This window comes from Ceratocystis lukuohia (genome assembly GCF_044167205.1).
Source record: "Ceratocystis lukuohia strain C4212 chromosome Unknown Supercontig5_pilon, whole genome shotgun sequence".
NCBI lineage: Eukaryota > Fungi > Ascomycota > Sordariomycetes > Microascales > Ceratocystidaceae > Ceratocystis > Ceratocystis lukuohia.
The window spans coordinates 1,314,047-1,339,420 of record NW_027263524.1 but is presented as its reverse complement, the minus strand read 5'-3'; the positions used below and the strand labels follow the sequence as shown (position 1 = coordinate 1,339,420).

The window sequence follows — 25,374 nt, the reverse complement described above, 5'->3', positions numbered from 1 at the left end:
GGCGATGCTCCGGGGCCGGTTCACCCATCCTTCTCTCGGGCTGTGCCGGGTGAAGTCGGGGTGTTCCTTCGTTCAGTCCTTACATGGTCCGATCCAGGGTTCTTGTACGAACACGACTTCTACTTTCCAATTCGCAGCTTCCAGTAAAGCCTGGTCTTGTCGGGGCCCTCGTCTTCCCACGTTGATGCTCCATATTTTTAGCCCCCTAACATTTACGAGGGGGGTCTACAGTGTTCTCAGTGTCGCTGGCGTCTTGATCTCCCGTGGCGATTCTCTTCCTCTTCCGTGCTGGGAATTCCGGTCTGCGTGAGGTTATCTTTGTGGGATCCTGTGTTATGGGGCGCGGTGGGCCACCCTGCTTACACACTGGCTCCCCTGCTGAATGCCTGGGTGTTCCGCAGACGACGCACTCCGCGTGAGCCCCTTTGTGGCCCCCCTCTGTGTGTTCAGTGGAGCCACATAGCCTGCATCGCGGCTTTTCTTTGCACGATGCTGTGGGGTGTGCCTTCCAGCACTTCCAGCACAGTGGTGTGGACATGTTCCGGCACCTCTTGACTGTGGCGCTGTTGGCGCTTCCATCGAAGGTCAACGTTTTGGGGAGCCGTTGACCCTCTGGAAGCTCGAGAGCGATCCGGAGTGTGGCGTCCTTGAACTTCTCCGTTTCTACCTGCCACTTTATGGACTTGACATGGACACCAGTCTGTTTCTCGATTTGCTTCACGAACCACTCTTCCTTTTTCTGGGTCACAGGGCTGTTTTCACTCAGAACGTAAAAGTCCGCCAGGTTAGTGATGTGGGCATGCATCCATTTCTTCTCCAATTTGCACGCTTTCGCTCTGCAGGCCTCCCTGATCTGGTTGAGTTTCGTGGCCATGGCTGTGGTTTTGGGTAGGTGGAGAGCTCAGCCCGAGTTCACTTTCTTCATCATTACTTTCTTCATCATTATCTCAGATGGCTTACTTCCCATGACTTTCGCCACTTCTTCTCCAGCGATGCCTTCATTAGCTGCCATCAGTCCTCGGATGAAGACCCTGACCATCTGTTCCTTTTCCTTGGTCGCTTTTTTAGTGGTGGCCTTGCTTTTCAATACCACCGTCTTGTTTGTCCCTTTGTCTCCCTGGGACGCGATCGCTGCGTAAGATTGGGGCCCTTTGTCCGCCTTGTTTCCTTTCTTCAGGTTTGGGGCCTTGGTGTCTTTCGCTGCGTCCGTGTGTTTTGGGACGTTCACGTTGGGGTTGCCTGTGGTCTGGCCTCCCTGGAGGAGCTTGAGCATCGCTCTGAACTCCGCAGAGATGTGGCTAGCCAGTTTCTTCACAGTGGCGTCTCCTTTGGCCATTGCGATAGCCTGGTTGCATACTTCGGGAATCGTTTCTGCCAGCCAGAGTGTGGCATTCGCCCTCAGCTCGAACTGTCTCATTTCCGCATCTATGCCTCTGCGCGCTAACGCGATGTTGCGTTCTTTTTCCGTGGCCCGACCCTCGCGAGGCTTGGTGGCCTCTTCAGGCGTCTCTTTCGCGACCTTTTGCACGGGTGAGGTCACTGGCTCCTCGACTGGGACCACAGTGTCATTTGCGTCGGTCATCTCCACCTCGGTTTCAATGGACGCGTCTGGGTGGCCATCGTCTGTCTCGTTCTCTTGAGTGAGATCTGGCGGGGCGCTCCCTGGTGCAACCTCCCACTCCATGATGTCTTCGTTTTATCGTGTTGGTAGTCTTTGTCATTGTAGAGCGTATTTTTGTAGGGTTGACGTCCGATTTTGAATTTGAGGTCGAATTTGGCCTAGTCTAGCCCCAATCCGTCGCAAGGTGTGGTACCAAGCCATCGCCGAGCTCATGGTCAAGGCATCTGCCGTGCGCCCTTGTCTTGATGGTGATTTTACTGTAGCAGACAGGTTACTTCAAAGCTTAGACCTAGAGACTGTTGAGGTTGGAACAGAAGCGCAGCGGATTGTGTGTGTTGTGGCGTTAGAAGCTGTGGTTGGTGCATGGAAGAAGGGTTTATTTGGTGAAACTGGCAAGGAGGAAAATATTAAGCTACTTACAATTTCACAAGCTGGACTAGAAAGAGAGAGAGGCCTAAATGTGCAGAGGCAGTGGCAGAAGGTTCTGGACCAGCTAAAGCAGCAGAATGAATAAGCCCAGCGAATGGTTTAGAGTCCTATGTTAGTGGATTGAAGTGAGTGTAGGTGATAAGCATGTCTCCCACTCTGTAAATCAGTAAATACTGGTGGGGGGTGTTGTAAAGAGTAACTGGAGTGAAGCAAAAAATAGCAATGAAGTCAGGTAAAGAAAGCATGACAAGCATTAAAAGAGACTATAAGCATGGCAATAGGAAGAATAGATCAGGGGTATTCATGCCTCTCGCCAAATATGCGTATCGCCAAGACTGATATTACTGTCCAATGGACTTGGGGCCTCGATTCTGTCCATCAAAGGCAGGGCTTGATCCCAAGGCTGGCAGTCTGAATGAGTCGTTGTCCGAGTACAAGTTTGGGGTTGGCACAAGCACTGCTAATCCTCCACTCGGACTGCTGGCCCCAGACGATTGCATAGTTGAGCCTTCACCACTAGGAGGTTCATCGTATATCCATGGGACCAATAGTTTAGAAATGAGGCTAGGATTTATAAACTTGGCATCTCATTCACGATACTCGTCCAACGTGGTGCTGCGTTGAAAGTACACGCAACAGGCAGCTTCGAAGTCCTCATCGCTGAGGCTAGCATTGTTTATAGCGATGATGTCATCATCGCTCTCATTGATAAGGTCATCGCAGATGCTACGCAGAGCAATAAACTTGGTCAGAGGAACATAACGGCGATGGAAGTAGTACCAGTACCAGCTAGTGATGGCGTACAAGGGTATTAGCAGGGGGGTAACTTTCCAGGTGTCTTGGAGACCAATAATACCAGCCATAATAACCTGGAAGATGCAAAGGCCGAGGATAATGCGGAAGCAGATCACTCTCCAGGCACCACCAGTAGCATGTTGTGGCTGGTTCATGGCATACATCAACTGATACTTGTAGACATAGTAGCTGGCTAGGAAGTAAATGACGCCAATCATCAGCACCATGTATCCCTTCAGCAAAATGGAATAGACGAGACAGAGAATAAACGCCAGCAGTGCAGTAGGAAGATAATAGCCGTAGCTAAATTGAGGTGCCCGTCGCATTTCGCAAAAGTCCTGGGGGCTCTTGGCCTTAACACGACTCATAACATAGAGGAAAACAGCGCCGGGTTCGAGAAGCCTAAACGGGACTAAGCTGATAGTCTGAAGCATAATGAATCAGATGTAGAAGTTGCTCAACTTCAAGGTCAAAGCAAATAGTTGACTAGCCAGGGTGATGTTTTGCAACGCCTCTTTGAGGCAAGGAAGGAACTGTGAAAAAGAACCAGCAAAAGTAAAGACGAAGAAAACGTTGAAGAATGTAAAGAAGAAGTTTTTAGAAACAAACGAAAGCTCAATGTCATCGCGAGAAACCATTCCTTAGCGATACAAAAGAAACTCATAGAGAAGAGGGACAAGAGTGTTGAGAATAGTGACGATCAAGACAGGGAGCCCGGATTGGACCGCAGCCCCAAGCCAAGTGTGGCTCTCGATAGCATTACCCAGCTCCGGGAAAACCTTCTTTATTGTGCATAAACTCAGCATTGTAGCAACTGCAGCAACAATAAACAGCCAAAAGACACTTAAAATAGAGATGATGATAGTCACCATCCACGATTTCAGTCTCCGTTGATTGCGCGAAGCATAGGTATTTCTCCAAACGACATCCGATGGTGAGGGCGCAGTGTTAGTGAGCAACACCCCGGGTCGAGGATCCATAAGTGCTTGAATAGCCATTTGACAAGCCGTTGTCGAGTCCATGGTGACGAAGGCAAGATCTGCAGGGTCATAGGAGGCTTCGCATGCAGTCAGAATATAGCCGTCAAGTTGGCGAAGACGTTCTTCATGATGGTCAATGGCATCAACAAGCCTAGTACAGAGACCAAAAGGCCCATACCAAATACACAGCTTGGGGCGATAGCTTTCATAGAGCTCTTCACTTAGAGAGGGGGGCAATAAGTTTATGCCTTCCGCAGTAAGAGATCGACCAAGAGCGACATCTTCGACATCAAGGAGGTCATGCTGGTCGACAGAGAAGCTAGTAGATCTAACAGCTTGCTCTTGCTTGGCCTTTAGAATATCTTGCCGTTTCCGATGCAAAACACTCCAAGCACGCTCCAACTCGTGAAGCTCTTTGGTTCTATCGGCTACAAGCTTATCCACAGGAGCCCAGTTGTGGCAAAGCGTAATACTAACGACATCTCCAATAATGAGTTTCTCAACCAGTTGCCTGATGCGATTTTCATCTTTGAGCTCCTTGGGAATACCAGTGATGTGGAAAGTCCGATCGGTAATAGTAGATTGAGTTCCAAGATAGTCTTGACGTATGCGAAGAATACGGCGAGTGTGTCGGTTAACCATATATAGGGTCAGGAAGGTGAAAAAGTATGTAAACGCCAGATAAGATCCAGTAAACATCTGCAGCTTGGCGCCGCCAACACAGGGATGATCATTATGTGTAAGATCAGTGCATTGGGTAATGGTTCCGTTATTATCAACAGAGCTTTCATCCCAAAGGCTGTGTGTCTGCACCTGCAGCTTAGACTTCGCAATGCCATCTCCAGAAGGGAACATAGTACTGTTTATAGGCAACAAGACAGTGAGGGTGAAAAAGAACATGATGGAGAAAAGACGGGCAGACATTTTAAAAAAGTGCAGGAAAACAAATGCATCGAGGCCAGTGGATGCAAGAACTTGTTCGTCAGTGATTCGGTATAGAGCAGGGATCCATCTGAGGAAGGTGTTAGGCAATGTCAGGAGACCTATCAAGGAATCTAGACAGCGTTTCCATGCTGAGTAGAGAGTCGCCCATCGTGTTCTAAGGAACTACAACTCCAAGAATGACCATCAGTATGCGGTTTTAGAGATATGTGATAAAAGTGAAAAAGGAGGCATGTAAATACTTACGCAAAAAGCTAAAAATGAAGGAGCACCTAGTGCTACCGAGATCCAAAACGAGAATTGCAAATCGCCTTTTCCAGGATTCACAATGGACTCGCCTGAACAGTTTTCTTGGACTTCTGAGTCTCCGACTGAGCGCTTCACTAGCAAACGTAACACATCATATGCAGCTTCCAATGCAACCACAACCGTTGTAGTTGCAAGCTGTGGGTTGTCTGCCATGCTTTATGTAGCACTGTGGGTGGGTGGTACATGTTGTCAGCCTAGTTTTAGGGTTAGGTTAATAAATAATAATGGAGCAAACAAGAAAGAAATTCAGGGGACAATACCGAGAAGATATTTAGATAAAAAAGGCGCAAAAGATGTTGAAAAACCAAGTAAACCCAAGCAGTTGATGAAGAGGAAATCACAAGGTTGGCAAGGTGTAAAAATAATGGCCTGGAATGAGGCTGGACTGGTTTATGCCAGGCTGGGAACCTTAACCAAGCTTGAGTGCATTGTCAATTTATAGACAGGGGATTGGGATCATACAAAATGATGAGTCGGTCAGCCATAGGCCAGCAGAAGAGGCAGGATAAGAAAAATAAAGTGATGATAAGGCTAATTTTGGGAATGAAGTAGCCATCTATGAGTGTAGACAATCTTGAGAAGTTTTCGTGAGAAAGAAGAGGGAGGGGATCTTCTTCCTCGTTTATAGATTTTTTTGTTGGGAAAAGCCACCCTCAAATGGCAGGAGCGTCATAATGTAGAACGAACTGGACAATGAAAGAAAGGAAAGTAAATACACAACCCAACCCCTCAGTTTGCTGTGTTGAGGGAAAGGGCGACAATGATGGAAAGGAAAGAAGGAGAGCTAGCTTCAATTGCTGTCTTTGGGGTCCCAGGAATCCAAGGGTCAGGGAGGCCGGCCTCCTCCTCGATCGGTGTTGGAGTTCGTAACTGCACATCAAGCTTTGATATCACACTTTCTCCATTCAATGGAACAAGTCCAGCCCCTTTAAAACTCCCCTTGATATTACTTTGTGTCATAGCTGCTTGGTGGGCAGCATAAAAGGCCAGAAAGAAATCAGTCTTGGAAACGTGAGTTATTGAGCACCTGATTAGATGCTCAATTTCTCGACCATAGGCCTTTTTAAGCGGCCCAAAGCACCCGACGTCAAGAGGCTGAAGTAGGTGAGATGAATGAGCTGGCATATAGAGTGTTATTATGTGGTTGTCTTCACAATATTGCTCAAAATCGACTGAGTGGTGGCTTTCATGCACATCAAGGATCAGAAGGCGATAGTGACCGGTTGATCGGCCCTTGGTATGTCAGTCAAAGTGCTTTAGCCACTCAAGACCTGTCCCATTATCAGACCAGCCATTATGGGTTGTCGCAATAGCCCAATCTTCCGGGAGGTTGCTTTCTCGATACCAGCTGGTGAGGTGATATTGGCCTGCGACCACGATGAACGGCGCGATTGCCCAGCCTTCAGCATTGATCGCCTGGATGACGGTCATCCATTCTCGGTTTTCTGGCTGAACTGATTTCGCCTTTCCATGTCTTTCCACGCCTGTGACGACCATTCTACTTGCAATAACGCCCATGGTAAAGCCAGTCTCATCAAAGTTATAGATGTCAGCTATGTTGATACCATACTTCGCAATTGTGCTTTCCACGAGCCTAAAACAACCGCGAATAAGGGCTGGATCTTCGCATTTAGCCCGCTTGTAGTCATATCTACGATTAAAACACGTCTTGAGGTCTGGTTGTCGCTTGATAAAGTTAGAAGCCCAACGTTTGCTGACGGGGGACGCGTCGCGGTTGGCAAGCAGTCGGTTGGCCATTTTTTCCAGGCCACGAAGCCAAGGGGGAAACCCTCGAGACCCTAGGTCGAAAATATATTCAACAATAACCTATTCCTCTAGATCAGATAGTTTGCGCGATTTAGCGATAATATCGCTTTGAGAAGGCTTGCCATGATATCAATCATAGAGGGTACTAGGCGGGACTTTGTATATCCTTGCAGTGCGATAAATGCGTAATTTTGTGTCATTTCGAAGGGCCTGAAGGGCGAGAATTATATTTCTCTCTGGCATACTTGGTGGTTGAGAAATAGTTGAAAAAGGGAAAGTAGAGGGAGTTGCGGGATTCTTTTCCGATTTCCCATGTTTCACGACTTTCTATGCACTTACGTTAGGGTTGTCCAAAATAGGGTTATTTTTAGGTAACACGAGAAATTGGGGGTGGGGCCGCTTGGCTCACCGCCCACGTTGTTCTGCCCATGCTTCAGTTGAGGATGCAAGCTTCATCTCTTAGGATTAATCGCTGGAAGACTCTCTTGTGAGACACCCGACATCCCACATGATTCTCTATATTCTCCGTTTGTGAGAGTCTTTCCACCCCCCTAACCATTTATCCTTTACCGTCTTTGTTTGTGTTTCTAATTACTAAAAGATATCTTTCAGCCTTGCGACGTTTAATAAAAGCCGCCGAAACGGATGTTGACTATCCATGACCTTCACAGCTGCTACAAATAACATCTTCGTAACAATCAGTGGAAAACCTCATTCCCAACGGAAACAAAGAAGTTGATCCTTTTCTAGTACGCCATTCAAATCACATCGTGAATTTCAAACTCTACGTACTCCAATAGCACGATCTCTCACCTCCTAACGAACAAACGTCCATCTATACTCCGTTAATATCCACCCAGTCGCCACGCAAGATGTCTTTCCAGAGTATCGCACAACCCACATCCACGAACCCAGACTCTGCCTACCTCGCCTCGTCATGTCTCGACTTCCTGCTTATCGAGCTTGTGCCATTAGCTTTTCGCGTGACCAACGACCTAGAGCCTGAGCCATCACCTGCCAACGACAGCACAGCTAGCACCACTGGGAGCTCACCGCAAGTAGGGGGTAGCGCAACAACTGGCGAGGCTTCGGCTAGCTCAGGGCCCGCAAAATCGGGGCTGGGCTCGGGCTTAGGGGCTGGAATAGTAGGTGCGGGTGGCGCCGTGAAGAAGATGGACGAGGATGAAGAGAAAGATGCTGTATTTTACCGGTTAGAATCGCTAGGGTATCGCGTGGGACAAGGTCTTGTGGAAAGGTAAGTACCGTGGCCCTTGTTTTGTTATCTCTCTTTCTGTTTTCTCTAAAGCTAGAAGTAGCAACTCTGTATAAATGCGGTACAACTAACTATGGAACATTACAGATTCTCCAAGGATCGGCCTCGGTTCAATGATACTCTGGACGTGATTAAATTTCTGTGCAAGGACCTATGGATGCTTGCGTTCCGGAAACAAATTGACAACCTCAAGACAAATCATAGGGTAAGCATCTTTTGAAAGACGAGGCACCAGTTATCACCTGATTTAAAACTCCAGCGTCTGTCTAGATCTGAGTCATTGACACTTTCTCTTTAGGGTGTGTATGTGCTTACAGATAACAACTTCCGTCCATTATCTCGCATGAGTGCTGAGGCTGGCGGCCAGGCCGTGCTGCGGGCGCAGCCAGTAAGTAGATTGTTTCTCTTCTTTATCACCAAAGGGTTTTGTCTATCTGTCCCGACGCACAAAGTGAAAGGCAGGACACATCGAACCTTTGAGTGCATGCCAAATGCTAATCTCGTTTGCCCCACACTTGCAGTTCCTCTGGTTCCCCTGCGGCATTGTGCGTGGCGCCTTGGCAGCCATGGGCATTGATGCCACAGTCAGTGCCGATACAAGTGAACTGCCCACAGCAATTTTCCAGGTGAAAACGCTGACAACAAAGCAATGACAAGAGCCAGGGAGCTAAAGGACTTTTTACTTGGAGTTTCTTATTCAGTTTTTTTCCTTGTCCTTATTTTCTGAATGATAATGATGTGAGATATTAAGAATCCCTCTTTGGGTTAGTTGCGCGCATATGATATCCTATGTATGCCCTCCCTCCTTTGGGCCCTTGATATTACTTCGTAGGTCTTCCGCTTATTTCGTTTCCTACTTTTTGTGGCTGCTTGGGCTTCACGGAACATAAGACTTGCCCAAGACATGCATATGCAGATCGGAGGGAGCGAGGCCATATATTATTATTGTTTTAAGAAAAGCTAGTGTCATTATTTCGCTGCGCGATACAGCTCTTGAAGCTGTCGACTTGCAGCTTGTATTATGTAGGTCGTTTGTACAGAGCACTGTGTGTGCATTTCGGTTCCTATATGGTCTGACATGTTTTGATACCGCTGAACAGATCATTGCCTCATGTCTAACCTAGAGACTGACTTGAAACTGCAGCAGTTCAAGTATCAACAGAGATTAACTCTCAATGTATATCTAAAGCCTATGCAGTGAGGAAGAAGGATATCAGTCAGAGTTCACAAGCCATGGAAATTTCAAGTTACGTGGTGATGTTGGTGAGTCTTGGTGTATGAACAGGGTTTTCTTTGACAAGCCATAGGTCTAATGCCCCCCACTTTACCCAAGCTAATGAAACGAAAATAAAACGAAAAAAAAACAAAATATCATCATGATCAGGGAGGGGTATGCTCATCATCCATCTCATGCACTTCCCCAGAACCTCTTCTATCTTTGCCTACATATTCACTCACAACGCACACACACAAAGCTCAGCTTGCCGATTGCTGCTTGTTGTATGATACTTTGGGCTGCAAGGGCAAGAGAAGGATATGTAATGTGGTGTGATGTAGTTTAGTGGGGTGATAGTGTAGGCAAGAAGAAGAGAGTTGCTTTGGGTTTTATGGGACATTGGTGGCTCCAATAATGCTGATGATGCGCGCTGTGTTGCTGTAGATGGAAGGAAAAGGGGTATGTTATGGTGGTGGGATGGGGGAAGTGGATGGGGGAGAGGTATAAAGGTTATTCACTTTTGCTCTGCGGGCTTGTTAGCAAAAACAACGCCCTTCTCGATGCTTCCCTTGAGACCTTCCAGGCAGGCCTTCACAAGAGTATCTTCTTTGGCAGTCAAGCCTGAAAGGGGGTTGTGAGCTTTCTCGACACCATCGCGCTGTACAGACGTTAAAGTTAGTTACCGCAATCCAAAGAGGGTTATAGAAGAGTTGGTCACATACACCCAGTTCAACGGGAACGGAGAAGAAATCGCATCCAGTTTGACTAGCAACCTCGGCACCACCAGGCACGCCAGGCAGGTAGACGTAAGAAGGTTCAACTAGTCCCTTCTCACCGGCAGCAGCGCGCAGAACCTTCTCGGCAAAGCTGTTTTGAGTGTTAGTACTTGCTTAAAAAGTGCTCCTAATAAGTATCAAGGTTCTAGACTTACCGGAAGCCAGCATAGGCCATAGAAAGCGTAGCGGAGCCAGCACCGTTCTTGGCCTTTACAACCTCATCACCACCAAACTGCACTCGGTTGACAAGAGCATCGTACTTGTCGTCAGGAATGGTAACTGACGGAGTCACCTTGCTGAAAAGAGGAACGATGGTCTCACCCGAGTGTCCACCAATAACAGGGACAGTCAGGTCAGACTTGGCCACTCCAGTAATCTCAGAAACAAATGTTTCGGCACGAACGATGTCCAGGGTAGTGACACCAAACAGGCGCTTAGGATCAAAGACGCCCTTAGCCTTGAGGGTCTCAGCAGAGATGGGAACAGTAGAATTCACAGGGTTAGAAATAACCAAAATAAAAGCCTTGGGAGCGACCTCGGCAGCGGCAACAATGAGACCCTTGACGATTCCTGCATTGATGTTGAAGAGGTCATCACGGGTCATGCCAGGTTTGCCTAGTACAGTAGTAGTTAATAAACCATAGCTTCCGGTGATGAGTTTTTGCTTTTTTACAATATGGTTTTGAGAGCAAGGGTGGGATTTATGTGCATAACAATTGTTGGGATATGCACGTCAAAAAGAAGGAAGACCAAGGGAAAAAGAGAAGAAAAAATATGACAAAATGCAACTATAGGTTCTCAACCCAAAGCTCCGTTTCGGAGCAATTGGTTGGGGGAAAGAGGAACCAAGGAGCTTAAGTAGGGAAATGAAAAGAAAAAAAAATAATTTGACGATAGAGTAGCGATTCCACTTACGAGGGATACCAGCAGGAATCACAATGATATCGGCATCCTTGAAGGCAGTCTTGAGGCCATCATTCTCAGGAAGGTAGCCGGTTACAGTGGCCTTGGAGGAAATATGAGAGAGATCAGCAGCAACGCCGGGGGTGTTGACGACATCGTACAGGGCGAGCTCATCAACTAGGGGAGATAGTTTGAGTAGCAGCGACAGGGGCTAAAACCAAAAATGCATGGTTAGCAAGCTTTCTCCAACAATGGTCCAGCGGGGTTTCAATGAGTTTCATGGGATATGAGTTTCCCCTCTCTCTCTCTCCGGAGGACCGGAAGGTCATTTATGATGGGAGCTTTTGTATGGAATTATCTTACCTGACCGATACCGCCAGCAGCTCCAGCAACAACTAGAAAGTGAGGGAAATGAATATATTAGCATTGAGAAACTTGATTAGTGAACGGTTACAGCTAAACCCTGGTGATGGTGGCTATTTAATGGGTTCGGCTGCATTGGTTGAACCAATGAACGAGACAATATATAGTGTCCAGTCCAGACGGCTTTGCATTATTTGTCGATGATGAAAGCCAATGACAGTTCTTTTGTATTGATCGGGTAGGAGAAAGTGATATGGAAGGGCAGTCAATAATCATGAACTCACCAGCCTTGACCATGATGGCGATGTGTCGGGTTATTAAGATAGAAGAGTTATGTTAAGAAGGGCTATACTGAGTGCTTACAGAATGAACTGTAACAGAGTCAGAATAAAAGAGAGATGAAGGCAATGCAAGAAGAGATAGAACAGAGAGAAGGGTGATGGATGGAAAGACTTGGAAAAGAGTAGAGTTGGGTGATGAAGGAGGATGAAAGAGAAGGAGAAAGAAAGAGAAGGAGAAATGAGGGGAAGATGGGAGATGAGAGTCAAATAAGTACAAGGCAGTAAGAAGGGCAAATGGTTGAGGAAGAGATATGAGGGAGCTTGAAAGTAGGGAAGGAGCACTAATTCGGTATTTAAGCAAGTTGCGGCTGGGGATACCAGGTTTTATCGCGGCAAAGAAGCAAGTGCAAGCTCCAACATTGGAAGGTACCACCATAAGAAATAGCACAGATGCTCACTAGGGAAAACTTCGCACCCTCCTTCCACCTGTTCTGTTCCTCCTTTTCTCCCCTACATGGTATGCAGTACTACAAACACCTCTATGGGTGTGCCTGGTTTGTTATTTGGTCACGGCATGACCCCATATTAGTATCCTGTTAAGGGCAAATGGACAGGACTACATGTAGACGTGTGTGTTTGATACATTATATGCGCTGCCGCCAAGAAGGAGGGGCTCCTGAGATTGTTTCCTTCCCAGTCCCAAATTTCTCTTGCGCGGGTTCAACAAAAAGTAAGACCTTGCCTTGCATACATACATACGCAGCTGCCACAAAGGAATGAAGGTTCTTACTAGTTGGCATCTATGGGGCAGAGGATGTTGGGTCAGCCGGAAATCTAGGCTGGAAAGAAGACCATTGAGGACTACTTTTGTATGTGAAGTCTTGTATATTGGGTCTCTGTATAATTTATCTCTGATATCGAAGTTTGACAGTCTGCTTTTTGGCTGCTGCTTTCCTGCCTTGTGAATTTACTGCTCCTGCCCTCCGCTGCCTGGCCCCATTCTTGTCCCCGCACTTGCTGGGTGTTTCTAAACATATCGAACCAGGATGTGCACATTACAAAGCTGGCCCAGTGCAAAAAAAAAAAGCCCCCACTAACGCCACTACTGTTAAAGTTGGAGAAGCTTGATGCTGCAACCTCACGTAATGGGCCAAAGGCTTGAGAGGGATGATGCTGTACCCAGCAAGGACATCCGTATCTGGGGCTGGAGAGAGCGCCTGAGCAAATGGACAAAGGGATGAGAATGACCGTGAGCTCCAATAAGAATCCGCAAGCTTAGCATGCATGCATGTGCAGTTGTGTTTTCTCCATATGAGACAAATCAAACACATGCAACCTGAGTTTTGAGTTTGAAGAGCCTCTTAGTCTTGAGGCTTGAAATCCGTGTTTCCCCAACTTTTATCAACAACCCACTTCGTTTTGCGGTTTCCGGCTCTCTTCTCCCTCCTCCCTTAGAATTGTTTTAGTTGGAGGCCAGCCTAAAATAAGAGAGATGAAAAGCATGCGACGGGGAAATCAGGAGGCGGGGCATTCATTGTTATCATGGACGAGAATTTCCAGCATAATCATTTAAAGTTCGGCCCGACGTATCCACGCCGATTCGCCGTTGGATATAATTTGTGTAGACATAAGCTCTACAGCATTTGCTTCTCCCTAATGAAAAAATAGAAGCTATATGAGGGATAGCCGCTCTAGCGCTGCCACCAACCGGATCCCAAGCTTGTGCGTGCAGGGGCGCAAAAGAAGTAGATGGTACATTGCGCCTTCTGGACCATAGCCCCTCTATTGCCTAGTGCTCGTCTTCCTCGGCATACCATTCTCTTCTGCATGGCGCTCTAGAATCCTTGCTTCATTTCAATCCTAACAGAAAATCGGACCAGTTCGGTCCTTAGTTCGGGAGGCTACGTCTTGTTTTCTTGCAGCCAGTTGCTTTGTTTGATAGCCGCACCTTCTATTTGTCACTGGCTTCTAGTTAACGCCATGTTTCGGATTCTGGCTATTGGTTTAGCTTGTGATAATGGCCTTTGCTCCCGATTGATTATCGCCGTATTGAAGCTTCAGCTAACAACACCTCGGCAACAGCCGGATAATGACCAGAAAAGGACCATGGATATTCTAATGGCTATATATCCTCGTACAAGAAGCAAAGGTTTGTGCTTGCGTAGCTGTCCAATGAAGTCAGAAAGAAGCCTTGGGACTCTTGTCCGAGGCTAGTCGAGATAACTCCACCAGATCTGACAGCTGCAAAAGAAGGCGCATCAGGGCACAAGGCAGTTAATTATATATACATGGGTGGTTTCCCTTTCTTCTTCTTGCCTTCCTTCCCTTCGTCACTACGTCTTCTCCATTATCACACCTTTCCTTTCCCTCCGACATAGGCTTGGGGGGACGGCCTCAAAAGTCGATGTAAAACTTGCGAATCTCGGGTCAACACTGGCTTTAAAACGTTTGGCTGCAAGCTTTGGACGGGCCCCGGATCCACGCCGGGCTGTGGGCTTTTTCTAATATCAGGCTTCTATTTAGTTGCTATTACTATTGCTATTGTTTTTTTTTTGCCGGAGATCATGTCCGAGGAAAGGCATGGCTAGCGATTTTTATATTTCTCACGCATTTCGGTGCCCTAACATTTGGCTTGGTGGGCTACGATGCAACAAAAGGCTTACACTTGTTTTTGGACTTTGAACTTCGCTGTCTTGCGTGATTGAGCGCTGAGTGTCTGCCTGGCGATCAATGAATGAAGCTAGGGCATTTTCACAGCAGCCCATATCTTACTACTAACATACACTCACACACGTAATCCTTTTTCCCTTTTTTGCAGCTTGAATCAGCGAGAGGTTTTGTTGATTTTGTTGGTCTTATTATGAATTTTTATTCCTTTTTGGTTCATGACCAGCTCGTTATCCTGAAGCGGGATTTCCCAATTCCCAGATGGTTCCCTTTTTCATGATACATCCTTCGTAAGATATGGAATAGAACAACAAAAAAGACTTCCAAGTAACATGCTACTGTTTAAGCAGGCATTTACAGAGCCTTCTTGCCACGGGGCTTAGCCTCGGGCGAAGCCTTGACGGGCTTGGTAGCGTGCTTCAGAGAGGAGGCGCGCTGGATAGCGGCCTCACGTAGGTCAGGGCGGTAACCAGAGACAGCGGTGGCAGTGGCAACAGCCTTGAAGGTGCTATAGGAAAGAAAGTGGTATGTTAGTGGACATTCAGTTCATGTTGGGAAAAATGCTGTCTTCGCCTGTCAAACAGTGCGTATTTCGAGAAAGAGCAGTACAACATACCGACGGGTGTCCTTGGTGGCGGGGAAGGTGACGGAGATGGTGCTCTTAGCGGGGCTGGAAGCAGCAGAGGGCTTCTTGGTCAGGAGGGTGACACCACCGTTAGAGGCGGGCACCAGACCGACGGCCTAGAAACAAAATTCAAGGCGTTAGTTTTGCGTTCCGTCAAGAACCGGCGACTTCTTGGGATCGGTAATTGCCGGGGGATGGATGTCCCATATCTAAGCCGTTGTATACAGAAGACGGGAAGGGCGGAGGTTACCTTTTCATTGGCGAAACCAGCGTGCTGTAATGTAGTTGTTAGCATTGAAAGATTTTCATTTACCGTTCCTCCATCTGGGATTGGACATGTAGTCATAACTTACCTTCTTGGAGTGGACGTTGGTCAGGTTCATGGGGTCGCGCGACAGCTGGACACCGCCGTTGGTTTTGCGCTTGACCAGGAAGGAGTTCTGGTTGCCTGTATACCCTGAGTGTTAGCATATCTAGCTGGGTTTTGCCTTAATAAGCCTCGCGCCAATTCCCTATTCTTTCAAATCCCCTGCGATGCTGCGACAATCGCTACAGGTGGAGCGATGACACAAATGGTACACTGCCGTAAGACTGCGCCGAATTCCTGACATCATCGCAGTATCATGACAGAAAAAAATTTGACAATAGTTTCCTCATGTATAATCCATTTCCTTCCTCCTTGGTACGCATTGTCTTCTGACGGCAGTGTAGCTAGCAATCGTTCGGGTCCAAAATCGGCTATGGGTCGGCACAGGACAACATGAATTCTCGGTGCGTTGTATTGGCAGGCTATTGTGCCGGAAAGTCAAAAACTTACGGGCAACTTCCCAAATGAGATCGTAAGAAACGTTGGACATTTTGGCTGGTTTTTGAGCGTGATGAGGGAATATACTCCTTGACAAGACGTAGAGATAAGTCCGGGGGTGAGATTCTGCTAGAGTGGTGATACTTTTTGGGTGTTTCGAATTTCGACGCAGTCAAAATTGTGTGGGCTTGGATTCCCTTCCTATTTGGGACTAGTGCACACAGCAAAGGGCTTGAAAAACCCAGCCACATTTATCATATGCCACATTACGCCACACAATAACTGGAGAACTGACTTTTCTAGAACCAATGATTACTTTAATGAAGATTGCAAAGAGGAAATGGGTTGGGGCCATCGCTGCTAGTTTTGGGTCGAATGCTAGAAAGGTGCAGGAAACATCATCACGACCTTATGTCAAGAAGCTCTTGTTGATTGGCTATTAGGCGTTCTTGCATAAAATAAGCCTGTGTTTTTGAGGAGTAGCCAAGCCTCCTCAAGACGAAAGCATGAATCGGGCCAACAAAACCTCAAACAGAAGCAGTTTCTCTGCCTAATTTCGTCCATATATAACTCAAGCTTGTGTTCTATGAAGAAAGACCTAACCTTGACCTGCAACTCGAACAATCTCGAAGCCTCGTCATCTCTTTTCAGGTCTTATTTCAAACCGCTATTTGCGTACAGCGACAAGGGCACTAATAGCTCTGAGCTTAGATTGAAGCAACCCCCCCCCCCCCCCCATTATACTTCTGTTAGTGAGCTACCATTTCCCTTTCTTAAAGCCTTGCCTCAGCCGTCGCTTCCGATCAGCTGATTCCTTGCAAGCAGGTTTGCTGCAGACACTTTACTCCCTACTTTGCTAATACAGGCCCGCTTGGCGTGCTGTGTTTGTCATTGTGATAAGAATCTATTTCTTACTCTAATACCTAAACCTGCTCAAGAAATTTTGTTGCCGATCTTTTTACATCGCGGCTCTCTGCTGTATTGCCCGCTTTATACTGCAAATTTATCTTTTAGGAAAAAAAGTTGTCGGATCAGCTCTGCTCCTCACGATCTTTCTTTACAGCCTTGTCTTGTCTAGCTTACGCGTACTTACAAGTTCCGCTTTGGGTCTGGCCTAACGAACGATTGACTACTGGCTTCTCGACAAAGCACACTTAATCACCATCGAGGACCTGACTACAACCTCTACCCTCTTTTGCTCGGCGTCGCCCAACATGATGTTCTACGCCTCTATTGGCTTCTTCCTGACGCTCCTCGTGACCGCCCTTTATTTGACCCGCGTTTACTGGGTTCCCATCCTCGCCAGCCTCTCCATCCCCGGCCGCGACCACTTATACCAGGCTCTGCCAACATCATTCCAGGGAGACCTGGAGGCTGGCCTCAGCAGCAGCACGTTCAACCTAGCTGGCAATGTCGCTGACGGCGATTCGCGAGCCGGCCTTGACGATAGTGCCAAGGCTGAGATACTCAAAATCATGAAGAAGCGCCGGCTTCCGTTTGATGAGGCACGCAAGGTGTACATGGAGCAGCGGTTCCGTGCCAACGGTATTGGGGCTGATGGTCTGCCGAAGGACCCCAAGTTCGTCAGCTTCTCATGAGCGTTGGCTTTGTCTCCTTGAACGTGGAAACAGATATCTCTGATCCTGCTAATAGACACTACCTTTGCTCTTTTCTTGTTAATTCGTCATCATTCATTGCGTATTTCTTCTTTTTTTCCTTTGTTTCACTTTTATTTTCCTTTCTATTGCATTGGCGCCGTTGCCATTACTTTTCCTTTGTTCCATTGGGTCAATCTCATGTTAACCCTTCTTCCTCCGTTATAAGCCATTGTTTTCATCTCAATTCCAACTACGGCATTATCTGCCGACATCACTGCCGATACATGTCCGCATGTATCCTAGCTAGTTAAAAATCCGACTTGTGCAGGGAATCATCTCGTTATTTATTACTGCTCTATTGGTATCTGGACCACATATCTCCTCGTAACAACCCACAATGAATAAGAGGGCTTTGGAAGCAATTAGAGGCACTTGCTAGAAGTTCTCGCTACTAGTATAGCTGTTTCTTTTTTATTTGCAGACACCACCTGGTCTGATGTTCCAATATCCACGCTCTGTTATGTCCCTTTGTTTGGTAGTAGCTTTTCCCCGATAGACTTGGTCCTTTCTAGTATCAATGCGCTGTGTGCCAAATAAACCCATTTGCCCTCTTTGTTTCTATTAGTCTAGTTTCTTTCAAGAGAGTAATTTGCCGATGCCTTTTATCTTGATAGCTAAGACGAGCATCGTTATTAGGTATGTATTGTATGAAACTAAGAAGCAAAATAAATAGGTCGTCGAGTAAGTTTATCATGGTCATATCCACAGCCACAGGGCGGACTCTCTCGTCGCCCTCTTTTCTTTCGAAACGATCCCAACGCCTACCAGTCGTTTTCTCCAAGAACCCTCCGTTCCCCAAGCCTCCCAGAATAAAAATAGAGACAGCAAATTCATCCATTGCAAAATATGAAAACTAAAAATAAGCAGGCTAACAACCCATTGATGTGTAGAATGACGTGACGGGACGTGACACAATATCTTACCTTGCCTGTAGTCTGGAGCGCACACCAACGTCAGAAGCAGGACCCAGAAAATGACAAATATTGACAAGAAAGCAAATGAAAGAGAAGATTGTGCGGTACGCAGACTGAAAGGGATAAGAGGGATGGCCAATATAAATCGTGTACGAAACGGTACACAACCACCGTCCCAGGCGGTATAATCCTCCGCGAAGAGGGGGAAAACGAGATCTTTTGCTTTCCCATGTGCAGAAGAAAAAAAAAGAAGCAAAATTGAATGGACAAAAAGTAAAGGCTGTGCAAAGAACAATGTTGCTTATCGCTCATTTGGTCTTCTTATCCTCAGCTCCGTATGACCGGTCATCGCCGCCCTCGACCTCCTTGACGACGTCATCAACTTCTTGAGTCTCCTTCTGGAACGTCTTCTTGGACATCTTCAGCTCCTTCTCGAACATGTAGGCCTCGGGGCGTCTGTAGGTGCCACCCAGGCGGTCGAGAATGGTGAAAAACTGGCCATAGTTGACCTCAAACTTTGAGTGATGTAGCGAGTGACACGCAGCCCCATTGACAACTGGGTTATCAGTAAGATACTCACCATCGTGGATCATGATAGTCCAGAAATTGACAAAGGCAAACAAAATAACATAGGCTACCTTTTGCAAAGGGAAGACGAAGGGGAAGATGTGGTATGGTAGGGACTGGGCCCATCCATCGACGGGATGGAATGCATGGCTGGCAAAAGGAGTGGGCATAATCCACTTGTGGTGAGGCTTGTGCAGGTGTTTGTAGATGCGTGGGTGGTGAAGGCCGCGGTGAATCCAGTAGATCCAAAAGTCAGTGAAGACCAGGAAAAGGGGAAACTGTAGCCAGTTGTACCACCAAGCGGGAGCTTGGTCCAGAGTGTCGTATAGCTTGCCCCAGCCCTTGACTTCGCAGACGAAGAAGGGGATGGTGAGGACAGCCATGAGAGGTAGAGACTGGTTAGCCTGCTTTATCTCGAGTGACATTTGATTCTTGAGGAATCGAGGATGGTCAAAGGTACGCTTGTCGAAAATGAAACAGTAGGAAAGAGTAGCGAAAATGAAGTACAGCAAAACACCAAAGATCCTAAGTAAAGGAAGGGAGGGCCAAATCCGTGGTTAGCATATGACGTTGCAAGGTCCTTGGAGATATGAAAAACGTAAAACAGCCAGTGGGGAGGGGGGAGAAAGCGAGTGCGGGCGCAAGATGCAAGACAAACAAGGACCGATGGATGAGAACGGCCGACATGACATACCAGGTTATGAAGAATAGAGTGATGGTCTGGCGAAGAGTGTGCTCTCGGTTCCATTCGCTCAGATAGGCAGATGGTGAAGGCTCCATGTAGAGATAGGAAGTTGCCGGCTCATATTTCCAGTTGCTAAAGGAAGCCGAGCTGTTGTGACTGCCAGGCACTCCGCCGTGAGAGGTGATACGCGCTGGAACAGCCCAGGCATAAATGTGATCGGCGACGTAGGTGTCGATGACTTCAAGAACAATATCCATGGTGATGCGGTTAGGCGTTCGTGCGAAGGGATATATGGAAGCAAGCCAACCAGGGAGAAAGGCGACAAGAAGACGCACGAAAACGCAAAAATAAGAGATTGAGAGCAAGTGTAGGAAAAAGAAAAGTCGGGTTTCCAAGCGAAAGGGCGGAAATAAAAGAATGGGAAGGCTTCTCAGAAATCCTGGTCAGGCCGGGACAAGTGGGGGCTTTATTTGGCTTAAAGACCAGTCAAGTTGTATTGTGAGAAGGAGGGAGGAGCAACCAAGCCGATGGTGTTGAAAAGATTGAAAAGGAGCAGCAATAGCTCCTCCTAGTTAGTGACGAAGAAAAAAAAAAAAAGAGAAAAGGGCGAAAGAGAAGAAAACAAGAATATGGCCAAATTGAAGCTGAAGTCGAGCTGTCCTGAAGCTGCTTAAAAATTGGGGGCATGTGACCCGTTTAAATAATAAAATTATGAGCAGCTCTCAGCAAAAAAAAAAAATAGCCTGGCCGCCTGAATCCGTTGTGCTCATGTGTTGATGGATGCAAAATGGAAAGAAGATCCAAAGGGAGAAATAGAGAGGCGGACTTTAAGACCAGCTCTTTTTAAGTGTGGAATCAGCGGAAAGACAGGAAACAGACGGGCCAGAAGGAAAAAGAAGACAAAACACAGACAGAAAAAGGGAAATAGCCTGTTACAATGCTTGCTCTTGCCATCACATCATCGGGAACTTCTGCTTCCGCTATTTTACTTTTGGCACTGACTAACTTTATTTATCATCCATTACTGCTCTTTCCTATCGAAGGGACAAAGAAAGCTCAATCAGCAAATTTCTTTCTCCTTTCCCCATCCCACCCCCCCCAACCCAAGCCCAGCCCAACCAACTGAATGGGGCAGAGGTCAATGCCAATGCCAATGTCAATGTCAGTCTCGGCATGTGCTTTATTATGTGGTCACCACATCCATCCAGGCTCGTCCCAGCTTGTATAGAGCTGCAACATGTGATGGGTATGTACGTTGCTGTCGCTGTATGTGTTTAGTATCAGTATCAGTATCATTACACAAGCAGACAATCCACTTGCAAGTCACCGGCTTTTCCGTAGTTATGCATGTAGAATGTGAGATAGGAGGGCTTTATTCCATTGCCCTTCTATGTTTTGTTTCAATTCCGCTATTGGAAACTTTTTTTTTTTTCGCATCTAAAAATGATCCCCTGTGCCGTACCCAGCCGCAAAGCGCGTTAAATCGTGATAGTTCATCCCCACACAGGCTCTAAAACCTCGCCATCCACCAGCAGACTATGGCCTGATTCTCCTGTGGCACTCTTGATCTGGCACCATTTTCCCTCTCTCTGGAAGATGCCTAGCCTTAAATTGCCCACATTTTCTCAGGCCGTTGCTCTACCGTTATGACCTGACTTTTTACTGTTGACTTGGATACCAGCTTTGCCCTTTTTTATGCTGTTATTGTTATTGCACAGAAAAACACAGGCCGTGACAGCCCCCATGTGAATGCTCAGCTTAGTCAGTACTCAGCTTCAGGGTCTTGCACGCTTGTATTGGTCAATGGCGCGGTTCTTTGTTGTTTCTTTTTTTGTCTTACCAGGCGCCCCATGCTTCCCCATGTCTCTGTCACAGTGTTACTTTTATTTCCTCTTCGCTTTTTCAGCCTGTACATACATGCAATACAGTCTGTAGCCCATTTTTTCGATACTGTATACTTCCGGATCCCCCGGTTACGAGTACGAATACACAAGGGGTCAAAATGAAAGTAAGACGCGAAAACGTCACTTACTAACTTTATTACTCATAGTGCCAACGTCAGTTAAAGAGAACAGGTAAATAATAGCATAGGAAGGAAAAGCTGCACACCAAGCCTGAGAAGAGAATATTAGAAGGCATCAACCAAAACTGAAAGTTGTCTTCTGATTGGGATATCAGTGCCATTAGCTCTAACTCCGTCTCCATTTTTGCCTCATTGTCATTCACATGCAATTCGAACTTTGTCAATAACCCCTGAAATAAAAAGAGCGTGCTTGAAAAATGGAACGAGGCAAAAAGTCTGTTGACATACACCATTATGGCTCGTTTTCGTACCCGCCTTCAATTCCTTATCAGATCTTTTTTAACCCATCATCACGAGCTTTTTCAATAGACTACCCATATGCCCCCCTGCCGCCCTTCCTTCTGCATTCCTTTACATGCCTCTGTTACTCATGGGTTTTGCATGCTTTTATATATACCGGCCATGCCAGAAATTTTGTATGCCAATTCCCTCCCTTTTACAACACATTCAACTAACAAAGCAATATTGACGTCAACCACGTCATGCCGATGATCGGAGTCAGGGAGGAGCATGGGCTATGCGGGCTATTATATATATGCTCTTTAACCAAACTGCTTAAACCAGGTCACCTGCTCATTATTACCCGTTCCCTCACTAAACGGTATCTTCGCTTATTTTTCTTTTATGAACAAAGCCTTTAGCATTAAACGACCTTGCTAAAAAGACCTACTAAATAATACTGATTAAGAACACAGCACACCCGCATCGCCAACAAACAAGCAGACTGAAGACTACAGATATACTACAGCACACTGGTTGAATCAGGCGACATGGCAAAAAAAACGTTGCTAAATTCCAAACCCACAAAACAGCCAAAGGAAGAAACAGGAAACTAACAAGGCCAGGCCTGACAAAAGAAATATCCCCTTTCACTCTTGCGTAGCCAGAACAGGAACCAGCAAAAAACGTGATGACAGATTAACAGAAGCTTGCTCACCCACCGGTCCTGTGCATGGTTAGAATGAGCTGGCAGTTGTTTAAGCAGCGGTGGACAGTAAGCGCAATCTATTGATTGATAAACACCGGGTCGGTGAAACATTCAAATACTTGGCACACCAAACAGCGGACGAGCACAAGGGAATAAAACGCCGAGAAACAAAAAAAAACACCGTAGCCTATCACTTTGTCCAACTTCATGTCTAGCAAAACCTCCAAATGTGTATGTATGTGCTTGCGTACGTTGTATGCTCACATGCAATCAAGGTACGATAAGGAGGCTAGCTTACACTGTCACTAGATATTGCGGTACGACCAGATGCGAGCCCGCATATCTCCAGAACCAGTTGCGAAGTAACCGCCAGTAGGGCTGGGCGCAACTGAAATAACAGAGTTCTTATGGCCCTGAAGCATCAGCTGCGTAGAGCCAGTACGGGGGTCCCAGAATTGAACACCACGGTCCTTGGAACCTGACATAACCCACTGACCATCAGGTGTAAAAGCAACAGACAGAACAAAGTCCTAGGGGTAAAAAAAAAAAGAAGGTTAGTTGTGTGGCCACATACATAGCACAATCTCTACGCTGGGTAAAATAGTAGAAGGTGGGGAAGACTTACGCGGTGACCCTCGAAGGTCTTGATGCAGCGACCACCCTTGGGGCCAGGGTTGGAGGCTCCACGGGGAGTGTTGAGTTCCCACATCTTGATAGTCTTGTCCAAGCTACCACTCACGAGATCCTTGCCGTTAGGAGAGAAAGCAACGGAGTACACGCTGTCCTTATGACCATCGGGGCCTTCCAGACGCTCCAAAAGATAGCCTTGGTGAATGTCCCACACACGGACACTTTTGTCCAGGGAACCGGCAGCAACATACTTGGTATCGGGGGAAATGGCAACTGTAGTAACACCATCTTCAATGGTAAGAATAAATGTGTTGCTGCCACTTTCGATATCCCAGAGGCGCACGGTCCTATCGCCACTACCAGAAGCGATAGTCCGGCCATCACGAGCAAAGTCAAGAGAGTAGATATCCTGTTCGTGACCGGAGAAGGTATTGCGGATTGTCCGGTTCTGGATATCCCAGACACGAATCAACTTGTCCTCAGCACCAGTAGCAAGGTAGCGACCATCGGGACTGAAGCAAACGCTACGAATGTAAAGATCCCCCGTTACGTCGGCCGTCTCATCCTGGAGGACGCAAATCTTCTCACCAGTCTGCACATCGTAGATCTGGGCAGAGCGGTTGCAGCCAGTAGCAACGTATTTGCCGTCATGACTAAAGCGGACACAGCACACAACACTCTCGTGTGTCAAGGTATGGACAAGGTCAACATCCAGTGTGCGAGGAACCGCATCGTTGAACACACAGAGCCAATCAGAACCCGTTTTCTTGAGCTGTGGGGGAAGGCGATCAGGGTCAACTTCCATGCTTGAGGGGCCTTGAGAGGGTCTTGGGCCCATGCGCCCATGGTCGGGGGTCGGGTGAGAGACCTGGGGCGACTGCGCAGGGCCAGGAAATGGCATGGGGTTGCTAATCTGGGGGGTTGCAGGGCCGGCGGTCGGAGGGGGGCGGCCCATTCCACGACCACGAGGACCAGGAGAAGCAGTCGACTGAGGCGGCTGAGGTCCCATGCCGTTAGAAATAGGAGCCTGGCCATAAGCATTTTGTTGAAAGGGAGGTTGCTGCGAAGGGCCCGGAGGCGGGGGAGGCACAGGTAAGCCAGTAGGACCTGGAGGCATTTGGCCATGAGGAGGCATCTGATCGCCCTGAGGGGGCTGCTGTTGAGGTGGAGGGGCAAGACCACCCTGGCCAGCGCCGGACATGATTCCATTGAAGAGACCACTTCCACCGGAAATAGCGGGTGGTTGTTGGACAGGATGGGGAGGCGGGCCTCCCATAGAGCCCTGAGGGCCGCCTCTGGCAGCTTCAAGTTGGCGTCTAAGATGAGCAATTTCTTCCTCGAATCTAAAGTATATGTTTGTTAGAAAAGTCGGGACGAGGAGGAGACAGGATAATCCACGTGAAGAAGAGGGAAAGAGACGAACTTTTGCTTAAGTGTCATGTGTGTCTGCTCCATAGCATAGACTTTTTCGCGAATGAGTTGAAGCTCGCTCACTTGGGACTGGACTGTTGGGTAGAAAAAAGAATAGGCGGTTAGCGAGCGAACGAAAGCCAACGAGGCGTCGAGATCAATCAAGTCATCAAAAAGGGATACGCAAAAATCTAGACCAATGCTAGACAGTATACATTATGGAGATGCAACATACTCTGATGTTCGTAGTTTTCGCCAGACCGGATTTGCGATTCATACTCAGATCGAATCTGCTCCAATAGCTCGTTAAAGCGATTGTTGGGAGGACCACCACCCATACGGGGAGGGTGCTGGGGATACATAGACATGGTTGGCGAGATAATGTTAGCACTTGTAGGCGATAGGCGATGATGTGTGTCGTGAATAGAAAAGATCCGGGTGCGGTCGAGGCAATCGCGAGACAACGCAAGGCTGAAGTAGGGACAGATAAATGGCGGAGATACGGCTGCGATGCGGCGAACCCAAGGAGTTAAGGGGAACAAGAAAAAAGGCGCGGTAAGCGAAGTAGATCGAGATTGCTAGAGTGAAGGCGAAGGATAAATCTCAAGAAAAGCGGACGGCGGATATTGAAGCAACAAATTGGAATCAGTAAGACACGATGGCGATAATCGACAGCGTGCAGTTGCAGTCAGAATGTACCAGCCGGCGATTTCTTTCGTAGTCCCAGAATCACGAGTCTAATGACAA

General features: G+C 47.3%; 9 protein-coding genes across 9 annotated transcripts; 2 read left to right on the top strand and 7 right to left on the bottom strand.

Annotated features, from left to right (window-relative positions):
- Positions 1 to 205: 205 nt before the first annotated feature.
- Positions 206 to 1,684, bottom strand: HOO65_050329 (uncharacterized protein; the record flags this gene model as incomplete). The annotated part of the gene is made up of 2 exons (XM_071003358.1): positions 206 to 876; positions 961 to 1,684. The coding sequence occupies 2 exons, from the start codon at positions 1,682 to 1,684 to the stop codon at positions 206 to 208; spliced, it is 1,395 nt and encodes a 464-aa protein (XP_070858388.1).
- Positions 1,685 to 2,637: 953 nt separating this feature from the next.
- Positions 2,638 to 4,725, bottom strand: HOO65_050328 (Calcium permeable stress-gated cation channel 1; the record flags this gene model as incomplete). The annotated part of the gene is made up of 2 exons (XM_071003254.1): positions 2,638 to 3,262; positions 3,497 to 4,725. 2 exons carry the CDS (start codon positions 4,723 to 4,725, stop codon positions 2,638 to 2,640), a joined length of 1,854 nt encoding a protein of 617 aa, XP_070858387.1.
- A 1,593-nt stretch (positions 4,726 to 6,318) lies between these two features.
- On the bottom strand, positions 6,319 to 6,834 carry HOO65_050327 (uncharacterized protein; the record flags this gene model as incomplete). The annotated part of the gene is made up of 1 exon (XM_071000848.1): positions 6,319 to 6,834. One exon carries the CDS (start codon positions 6,832 to 6,834, stop codon positions 6,319 to 6,321), a length of 516 nt encoding a protein of 171 aa, XP_070858386.1.
- An 881-nt stretch (positions 6,835 to 7,715) lies between these two features.
- HOO65_050326 (Trafficking protein particle complex subunit 6B) lies at positions 7,716 to 8,769 on the top strand (the record flags this gene model as incomplete). Its single annotated transcript, XM_071003471.1, has 4 exons — positions 7,716 to 8,098; positions 8,204 to 8,321; positions 8,415 to 8,504; positions 8,638 to 8,769. 4 exons carry the CDS (start codon positions 7,716 to 7,718, stop codon positions 8,767 to 8,769), a joined length of 723 nt encoding a protein of 240 aa, XP_070858385.1.
- A 1,077-nt stretch (positions 8,770 to 9,846) lies between these two features.
- Positions 9,847 to 11,671, bottom strand: HOO65_050325 (Malate dehydrogenase cytoplasmic; the record flags this gene model as incomplete). Its single annotated transcript, XM_071003289.1, has 6 exons — positions 9,847 to 9,990; positions 10,055 to 10,199; positions 10,264 to 10,723; positions 11,024 to 11,222; positions 11,375 to 11,406; positions 11,659 to 11,671. The coding sequence occupies 6 exons, from the start codon at positions 11,669 to 11,671 to the stop codon at positions 9,847 to 9,849; spliced, it is 993 nt and encodes a 330-aa protein (XP_070858384.1).
- Positions 11,672 to 14,676: 3,005 nt separating this feature from the next.
- HOO65_050324 (putative 60S ribosomal protein L28e) lies at positions 14,677 to 15,804 on the bottom strand (the record flags this gene model as incomplete). The annotated part of the gene is made up of 5 exons (XM_071003454.1): positions 14,677 to 14,830; positions 14,939 to 15,063; positions 15,198 to 15,221; positions 15,301 to 15,395; positions 15,765 to 15,804. The coding sequence occupies 5 exons, from the start codon at positions 15,802 to 15,804 to the stop codon at positions 14,677 to 14,679; spliced, it is 438 nt and encodes a 145-aa protein (XP_070858383.1).
- A 1,162-nt stretch (positions 15,805 to 16,966) lies between these two features.
- Positions 16,967 to 17,350, top strand: HOO65_050323 (UPF0357 protein YCL012C; the record flags this gene model as incomplete). Its single annotated transcript, XM_071000847.1, has 1 exon — positions 16,967 to 17,350. One exon carries the CDS (start codon positions 16,967 to 16,969, stop codon positions 17,348 to 17,350), a length of 384 nt encoding a protein of 127 aa, XP_070858382.1.
- A 1,282-nt stretch (positions 17,351 to 18,632) lies between these two features.
- Positions 18,633 to 19,833, bottom strand: HOO65_050322 (uncharacterized protein; the record flags this gene model as incomplete). Its single annotated transcript, XM_071003435.1, has 2 exons — positions 18,633 to 19,416; positions 19,586 to 19,833. The coding sequence occupies 2 exons, from the start codon at positions 19,831 to 19,833 to the stop codon at positions 18,633 to 18,635; spliced, it is 1,032 nt and encodes a 343-aa protein (XP_070858381.1).
- A 3,059-nt stretch (positions 19,834 to 22,892) lies between these two features.
- On the bottom strand, positions 22,893 to 24,995 carry HOO65_050321 (WD domain-containing protein; the record flags this gene model as incomplete). Its single annotated transcript, XM_071003249.1, has 4 exons — positions 22,893 to 23,078; positions 23,213 to 24,560; positions 24,641 to 24,818; positions 24,863 to 24,995. The coding sequence occupies 4 exons, from the start codon at positions 24,993 to 24,995 to the stop codon at positions 22,893 to 22,895; spliced, it is 1,845 nt and encodes a 614-aa protein (XP_070858380.1).
- Positions 24,996 to 25,374: the final 379 nt, after the last annotated feature.